This window comes from Electrophorus electricus, chromosome 1 (genome assembly GCF_041902795.1).
Source record: "Electrophorus electricus isolate QZ-2024a chromosome 1, ASM4190279v1, whole genome shotgun sequence".
In the NCBI taxonomy this organism is placed as follows: Eukaryota; Metazoa; Chordata; class Actinopteri; order Gymnotiformes; family Gymnotidae; genus Electrophorus; species Electrophorus electricus.
In genome coordinates, this window is record NC_137497.1 from 25,983,574 (window position 1) to 25,992,555 (window position 8,982).

General features: G+C 40.3%; 1 protein-coding gene across 1 annotated transcript; it reads left to right on the top strand.

Moving 5' to 3' along the window:
* The first annotated feature begins 41 nt into the window (after positions 1-41).
* Positions 42-5,825, top strand: iscua (iron-sulfur cluster assembly enzyme a). Its single transcript, XM_027009266.3, has 5 exons — positions 42-178; positions 3,910-4,023; positions 4,115-4,225; positions 4,596-4,674; positions 4,965-5,825. Exons 1-5 carry the CDS (start codon positions 77-79, stop codon positions 5,051-5,053), a joined length of 495 nt encoding a protein of 164 aa, XP_026865067.1. The 5' UTR covers positions 42-76; the 3' UTR covers positions 5,054-5,825.
* The last annotated feature ends 3,157 nt before the right edge of the window (positions 5,826-8,982 follow it).

Consider the following 8,982-nt stretch of genomic DNA (forward strand, 5'->3'; position numbering starts at 1 on the left):
CTGCCGGCTGTGAGGGGAACTGCCGTTGTTGTCTCTTACATCTACACGCCTCAGTGCCAGTGGCGTCATTGCAAAGATGGCGCTAGCGTCGGTAGGAAAGTGCTTTGCGTCCTTTGGACTTCTTGGCAGAACATTGACGTTGTCAGAGATCAAAGCTGTTTGCTGCTACCACAAAAAGGTACATGTGCCCTTTAATCAATGACAAACGTAAGCGTTTATAAACGATAACAAATCTGAGCTTTGTCGTTGACAACGCTTAGGCCTTAACGCGAAGCTAAGGTTCCTAATAAGTAAGTAGCTAACGCTAACTTTTTATGTTTTTAATGGTAATATACCGTTAGCATTATCAGCTAGACAAGAGAACCCCACTGTGTTTATTTACCTCCTCATTAATTCGTTATTTGTGTACTTTAGATCATTGCAAACACAACAGGTTTAAGTTTTGTGCTCCACAACCTTTTGCTAACATGATTAGTTTTCGGCGCTTCTTGTAACAACTTGCAACTTAGGCCGATAGCTAGCGGGCTAGTCTGGCGCAGTTATCGTTTGAAGCTATACGATGTATCTGTGAGAGGGCAGGTGGTGTTGGTGTTGTTATCACCAACTATTGCAATATTTAGGCACTAGCCAAAGATTGTACTGTTTGCAAATAAGATGGAATCCTCTTCGCAGAGGATTTGACAAAAAAAGGACAGATTGGCAAGAGAAGCACCGTGTCCACATGTCCAGCAAGCGAGAATAGAAGGGAGAATGTTCTCCTGTTCTCCAGACTAAATGACTGTGTGAAATGTAAAGGGATGTTTTTGTTTTGCAGAGAAATTCAAGTGAAGAGGACTGCTTTCTTAAAATCTCTGGAGAGATACTATTCAGTCATGGCTCAAACAGATTAGCGCGGGGGGGGGGGGTGTTTATTATATGTGTAAATAATTGCCCAGGTAGTCACTTTATAAGAGTTTTAAACATTCCAAAGAGAGACATCGTGGTTAAAACCTAATGACTCATATTGATCTAAAATTGATTTTGTTTCTAGAATGTTTTTGTATTTGATGTAAACATCTTAGGAGCTTCACTAATTGATTGTTGTCTTATGTTTACTATCTAAAACTCAGCCTACATTGGGGGGGGGGGGGTAAAGACTATTAGAAATGTAATTCATAACTTTTAAAAGATAACAGAAAAATACTGTATGGGAATCTGAACCTTACCTTAAAATGCAAAATCAGCAAGTGGTGAGGATGAATCAGGAAATGATTGCTGTAACAAAGGAGCAATAATCCAGGAAGTCAGAGATAATTTACAACTCCTTCAATATAAATCGGACCAGAGGTATTTAACAAAAGCTCACAAGACTCATGTAAAGTCCAAAGCTAAATGGATGGGAGACGGTGAAAAGAAATGCATCTAATTTCTACCAGTTAGAAAAGTAAAGTGGAAATTTCAGACCCCATATTCTTCTGTAGTCATCTTGATTTTCCATCATACTTTGAAAATAAAGCAGTTTTATAAAACAGGTAGGAGATGCATTCCATAAATTAATACAGACTTCAATTATCAATGAATGTTCTCTTGTGGTATTTTTCTCTTAAAATTGTTGTTGTCATGGCTGTTGTCGGCCAGTGGAGGATCCTCCACCCCCTTGTCTTGGTCTTGGTTGCTCTCAAGGTTTCTTCATGCTCTAGGGAGTTTTTCTTTGCCATTCTTTCCTTTGGCTTGTTCACTGGGCTTGGACTTGGACATATTAAAGCTGCTTTGTGAAATCTGTTGTAAAAAGTGCTATATAAATAAATTTGGATGATTTGGAAGATGAGCTATAAATCAGCTTCTGAAAATTGCAGTTCAGATTCCTTTAACTTTTAGAATAGACACCTCAGTAAAGCAAAATGCTGAGTTGCATTTAAATTGTATGGCATTTAAAATAAAGGTGAGCTGACAGCAATTCATAATTGTCCTGAAGGATAATTATATAATGTTCAAAATGAAATAAAAATATTTTTGGAATTACCATTATACAATAATTAAATTGAATTGAAAATGTTAACATTGAGGTTAATCTTATAGTCGGTTTGAAGCATTTGGATGTTTGGATAAAGCGACATTTCAGTTTTTGGATACAAGCACTATCAAGACTTGTCTTTCCAGAATAGTCATTGTGTACATCTGGGGGGAAAGGGTTTCAGAACGTTAATCAGAATTTCATCTTGGAAAAACACCATAATATTCAGAGGGTAGATACAGTTAAAACAGTTAGTGATGGTGGTCTGCGGTCGGTAAGACTGAGAAGAGAGTGGACTTGAAAATTGAAAAATCTTGAAAAGGAGAACTTTCAGGCCCCTCCTTCTCGGCTGCGCTCCAGCCTCGCTTCCCTCTCTGATGCCCTCTCTCTCAGCCCCGCCTCCAAAGCACCTCCTTGCAGATTGTGAAAGTGGCTGCAACTGCTGAACTAGACATTAATAGTATGAAATGTCAACACTGCTGGCCAACAAGCAAGCAGAACTGAATCATTTAGACATGGAAAGTAATCTACAGCAATATCTGTTGGGTAAACTGTACTAGCACTAAATAAGCTCCCGAAGCCACTCACTAATTTGAACTTTGATTTTATATTTATTTTTGTCTAACCATATATGACCATTACAGAAGGCTTTTTCGTTTCAGTAGATTACGATTATGCACAGTATGTATTAAATGTGTTGATATTTAATTTGTTAATGTGCATTCTAAAGATGGAGGCAACATTTGATCCTTAGATCAGGTTTGGTACTTTAGATGACCTCATGTACGACCAGTCATTGACACTCTTCAAACACTCTTATTGACTCTAATTGGTTGTTTTGATGCGGAGAATGCAGATGGAAAAGTACAAGGTGGAGCCAGAAGATTCCATGGACCCCCTACATGAACAAAGATCTCCTAATATAAGCGGAGTTGGAAATCCCTTGCTCTTTAGTAAGCGTAACCTCTGATCAAATCTGATCATGTAAATTTTAGGCCTGTCATATCAAACCGTGAAGTCACCTAAACTGTTTCAAAGTTTTATGACCGTTATTTCACATAATGTGAAAAGGCATCACAAGCGTAGACTCATCTTGGAGACTTATTTTAGAAAATCTCATGTATAGCATGCACGGAGACCCTCGCATGACTTGCTGAACCAAATCAAAGAACAGTTAGCTAGCTACGTATCTAACTAGGATAACTTGTATAAAGTAAGCCATGCACTCTTTCTCTCTGAGCAACAAGCTATCTAGAATGTGTGCTTCCATGTCCACAATGTTAGCTAGCTAGCTAATATACAATACAATGTAAGAAAACCCTGTATTCTGATGCTGTGTCATACAAGATAAAAAAGATACCTAACTGTCGCCACATACCCCATGCACTACTCATCTTACAAAATCTTTGGTTTTTCAGAGTACATTCATCATGGCACTATACAGAATGGCTTGTTAAATCTATAATGTTACAAACACGTTTAAATATGAGCATCAAGCATTTATTATCTGACTGATGACACAACGGGATTTTATTCAGAATCTGCTGCCATTTCTTTAATTTCCGTTCGGTAAGTTGAGCATCTGGTGTCCCTGCTTGCACCCCATTATGTGTTTTAGACCAAGGATTGTCCTCTCCCCCCCCAGTGGAGTGTGTCTGACATGAGGCAGTTCTCAGAGAAATGAAATGAGACTTATTTCTTATATTTATTTTAGAGTGGGGGGGTTGGTTGTTTCATTTTTTTTTTTACTTAATGGAATTTGCACATGAATTTTAAAATCAGCACTGGTCAATAAATTGTTGATGTATTTGCTGGATGAGCATAATAAAAGGTGTGTTTATGTATAAAGAAATGTAATAATATTTTACAGTATAATACTTTTATAGTGAAACAATTTTATTCATGGTATTTTGAAGGTGGTGGACCATTATGAGAACCCAAGAAATGTTGGTTCCTTGGATAAGAATTCCAAGAACGTGGGGACTGGTTTAGTGGGTGCACCTGCCTGTGGTGATGTCATGAAACTGCAGGTATGCCAAGTCACTTCCCTTTTTATATAAAAAAAAAAACTTTACATGTTGGATTCGCTTTGTGACTGTTAATAATTTGTATTTTCTGCAGATCGAAGTTGATGAGAATGGAAAGATAGTGGATGCAAGGTTCAAGACATTTGGTTGTGGTTCAGCCATTGCTTCAAGTTCCCTGGCAACAGAATGGGTCAAAGGCAAATCGGTATGTAACTTCTTGACTGCGTGTGTGGAACTGAAGGTACCAACATAACCCTTCGGTGAATAGAAAGGAAAATGTATCTTAAGAGTGATAGGTGTGAAATTGTATTGTGAGCAGATGTAATGTCTCTTAGTGGATCATGAGCTGAGCATCCCTGGATATCATTTATTGCTCATTTAATGTTGTGACAAGCTCATGGCTGATTTGCATTACTAGCAGTGTGTCATTTTAAAAACTATAATCTGATTTGTTTACTCCCCTTTAACTTTTGTCGCTTAGTGTACGTTTGTGTAGCATACGTATTTTTGCTTATTTGTTTGCCAGAGAGCTGATGGTTTCTGAGATCTGATAGTCTCTCTCTTCTTTCCTTTAGATTGATGAAGCCCTAAAAATCAAGAACACTGAGATTGCAAAGGAATTGTGCCTTCCACCAGTCAAGCTTCACTGCTCTAGTAAGTTTTAAAGATGTCTTTCATCGGTCATAGCAGCGTTAGGATCGCAATCTTTGTAAAAGCCAAACCCTTTTATGACCTGATCTCTTGCTTGCACAAATTAGGTTTACTTTTCTGAACTTTTCTGTGTTATGAGCACTTGAGGTTTGCCTTGGATTTGTATGGCAAGGGAGTTATTTAACTCCCTTGGCATACAAATCCAAGGCAAACCTAATCTTTTATGAAAGCTGTCTGAATAATATGCTATTTCTGCCCTCGACTCTAACTGTGCTCTGTTCGTTTTGTCCTAGTGCTTGCAGAGGACGCGATCAAGGCCGCACTTGCCGACTACAGACTCAAACAGAAGGACGATGAGAAGGTAGCAGAGGCACGAAATTAACCAACTCTGAATCTGTCTCCATCGGAGACAAATGCCATGGCATCCATTCACATTATCGTGCACACACTGTGCCGGGTAGCCCAAACCAAATCCTCACAACAGCTTCACACCCCTCCACTAGTACTGAACATGTAGATACACTACTGGATTGAAGATTTGATTCAAGGTGTGGAGATTAGGTGTTCATTTTTAGAGAGCTCTGTGGGGGCCTTCTCTTTCTGTTTTTCTGAATCACGCACAGTGCTGAGCACATTCTGGAAGGTATCCGGACCCCCCCCCCCCCCCCCCCATCATGCTGAGTCCTAGATTCAAAAGGAATTTTCGGCGGGATTGCACCCGAAACTGAGTGCGCACGCAAAGGGAAATTTTCCCAGACTCAGATTGCAACTATGCTTCAACTCAGAAATTCCAGTGGTGTAATTGAGCCGAAGATGCAAGTTGTCCAGAATAGTCGTCCACTGCCTTCGGATGATCCCTTTAATATAATGTTTGATATTTCTGATCTGTTCTGGTCATACAAGAGGATTAATAAAATTAATGTCAGCTTATTTAACACAATAAATTGAAATAAGAGGCAGTGTCAAATGTGTGTTTACATGTGTGTTATAAATTTGTTTTTTGCTTTGACTGGTTGTTCTGAAAAATGCAAAAATGGCTGTTTTTTAATAGTCATACACGCACAATTAACCTGTACATACAATACAATTAATATTGGTAAATAAATTGCAGGTGCTGTAGTCATTGAATAAGCATAATAAAATCATAAAGATGATTATTATGGATTTGTCATTTTGTGAGGGTGTTTGTTTGTTTGTTTGTTTGTTTGTTTGTTTGTTTGTTGGAGAAATTAGTGAAGTGACTTGTCCAGTGAAGGTATTTCACCAAGTGTAACTTAATAGAGTGATTAATTTATTTGTACTGTATATCTCAAGGACTGCTTTGTTCTGAAATTAGACATCTCTGATTCCTGACCTGATGTTGGGTTTCCCAAAAACATTGTACCGCAAAGATCTTTAATGGTAAAGCATCACACTGAACACTCATTTAAGATGATTTTGTACATTAAGTTTCTATTGGTTTTCACACAGCCTGGGTCCATAAGACAGAAAAAATATAAAAGTAAATAGTTTTTTAAAATGTACATTCTCCATAATGATATTGTAAGGGTTAGTGGGTCCTTCCAACACCTAAGAATCTTTCATGTTGCTGTATTGATTCCCAATATTACAGGAGAATAATCTCTTATTGTAGGTGGTTTTGGTTTTGTGTCCTAGAAGAAAGTCTTGGTGAAACTCGAATATTATGGCTAAGCCAATTTCCAGTGAAATTACAGCAAGGCAAAATCTGTTTGTATTCCTATATTGCATAAAAATATGTACCAGTTTCTTGTCTTACACATCCAACACAGTCATTTAGTACTCCCATTGCATAGTCATGTCAGAGTGAAATAATATCACTGTAGCACTTTATATTGAATTAATTTGCTCCTTGCTTCTCTTATATGTCTCGTTATTAAACTTGCCCCCATGTGTCATCATTAATAACACATTGAAGATCCATTTGCCTTAATAATAGCTTGGTTTGAAGACTCTGAAACACCTTCCACAGAATGCAGACTCTGGAGGGGCCTTGGTAACTCTCAGTATTCTATCATTTTTTCTTGTTTGGAACAAGTAATTGCTTAGACAATTTCTGATTTGAAAATATTTTTGAAAATTCTGCTGTAAAAATTTAATCTTTTCACCAGATCATTGTAAGATAGTTAAGTCATTAAGGGTATGTATACTCTGTGTGAACCATTGTCCCCAACAATCTGATTTCTTCCCCACATTAAAATATGGATTATTCCATGTAAAGAGACTTCAGGCTGACATGTGACATTTTGCTATCCCAGATCTCTTTAGAGTATAGTATGGCAGGGTTAATCATGTCCCCCTGTTTCAAAGGACTGGGAGAGCATGTCTATTGGCTGAATTGCTCAATTGTGATCCATCCAATAAGGAATTAGTGTCACCCCAGTGTCCATTAGCCATTTCAAAGGATAACTTATAAAGTGCTCTATCAGGTAGAGCCAGTACACCTTAATAATAAGTCTTACCTATTTTTAAATATACATTGTGGCATATCATTCCAGGTATCATTCCAGAGCTATGGTTAAATTCTGTTGTCTCCACCATTTTATTATATTGTTTTTATTATTATTTTCACTTTGCCCCAAAAGGATAAGTTTAACTTTCTCTAGATGAACAGTTTAATTTTTGAAATGAAGATCCAAAGTTCATTGTCATAATGCTTCCAAAATTTGAACTTAGTTATATTCCTAGATACTTAAATCTGACAATTACTGAGAACTTACTGAGCTGAGAGTATGATTTAGATATGGCTATGGCTTCTGATCTGTGCCAATTATTTTTATATCCAGATAATTTAGAATATCAATATATTGTATGAAAAGGGGTCTGCAATGAATCAGCAGGGTGTCTAACTACCAACAATATTTCATCCACGTAAAACAAGATTTTATGCTCCCTTGCACCTGCACAGACACCTTTAATTCCTGGGTTCTCTCTGAAGATAGTTGGAAATGGCTCCAAGGCTGACGTGAACAGAAGTCATCTCATTAGGTATTACAGCTCCTTCAGGACTTGCATATAAAATTTCAACCCACGTAATAAATTTTCCAAAACAAGTTTTCTCAAGACTCCAAGCAAAACCACCCCCATTCGACCCAGTCAAAGTTTGGTTGGCTCATCCAGATATGATGCAACAGCCTCATGATCTTAACACTCCAATGCTTTTTGTGAATGAGGCCCAGATCTGTAACGTGCCACTTCACTGATAACGCCATCAGACACCCGCAGTCGTGACAAGTAATTGTCCATTGTTAAACCTGTCTCCTGTTGGCTACTCAGTCAGGACGGAAGTGGAGCGATCCTCCGGTTCCTCCACAGCAGACTCTTCAGCACCAGGAAGGCAGTGAGCAGCAGCAGCCCTGTAAGCACACACAACACCGAGAGCAAGGCAATGAGAGCTGGGTCACTGGACCGGGCCGGCAGCCGAGGAGGGACCCAGGGCACCGTCCCTGCCTCGCCGGCAGGAGACGGGGCTGCAGAAGGGGCCACGGTGCTGGGAAGGCCAGGCTGCACGGCACTTGCGTCATCCCCACACACGGGCTCCTCATCCGGGGCCGGGCTGAGGGGTGCCTGGGTTGACTGCGGGGCGAGATAAGTGGAGTTCAGCAGCAAACAGTGTTCATATCTCAGCCCATCCAAAGTGGACTGGTAGGATGCAGAATGAGGGCCTGGAGCAGACAGCAGAGTCCTGTCCGAGGTCACAGAGAAGTTCAGAGATGATCGGGATCCGTTGGAGGGAGGATCTGCAGATTCCTCTGAAGATGGACTCTCTAATATCCGAACTGCAGGGTTCTCTAACATTGTCTGGGAAGCCGCTGTCGTGTTGGGTGGCGCTAATCTCTCGTTCGGTTTCAGGACTTTTGGACAGATAGCCAGAACAGACAAGGTCAGCAAGAGCTTGTGTGCCAGGTGCAGCGGTGCAGCACACACCAGATCTGTCGCCATCTTCATCCTGTCCGTCAGCAACCACCTGTATAGGTACATGATGTCACACTCGCAAACCCACAGGTTATTGGCCAGCTCGACGGAGCGTAGGCGGGGCAGACCGTCAAAGGCATGCTCTGGCACAGAGCGCAAGCAGTTACTGTTGATCTTCAGTACCTGGAGGTTTACCAGTGTGGCCAGCGAGGGTGGATCCAGCGCCACGATGCAGTTATCTGACACATCCAGGTGGGTCAGTGAGGACGGCAGGTGCTGAGGCAGGCTCGACAGCCTGTTCCCCTTCAGAGACAGCACCCGCAGCCGATCCAGGCCCAGCAACGCCCCTGGCTGGATGGCGCGTATGCGGTTGTCCTC

Bases quoted from the DNA above. Each gene is read 5' to 3' on its own strand.
- iscua (XM_027009266.3), top strand. From the start codon at position 77: ATGGCGCTAGCGTCGGTAGGAAAGTGCTTTGCGTCCTTTGGACTTCTT. The intron at 4,024-4,114 runs GTATGCCAAGTC...TATTTTCTGCAG, and splicing joins GTGATGTCATGAAACTGCAG to ATCGAAGTTGATGAGAATGG. The intron at 4,675-4,964 runs GTAAGTTTTAAA...GTTTTGTCCTAG, and splicing joins AGTCAAGCTTCACTGCTCTA to TGCTTGCAGAGGACGCGATC.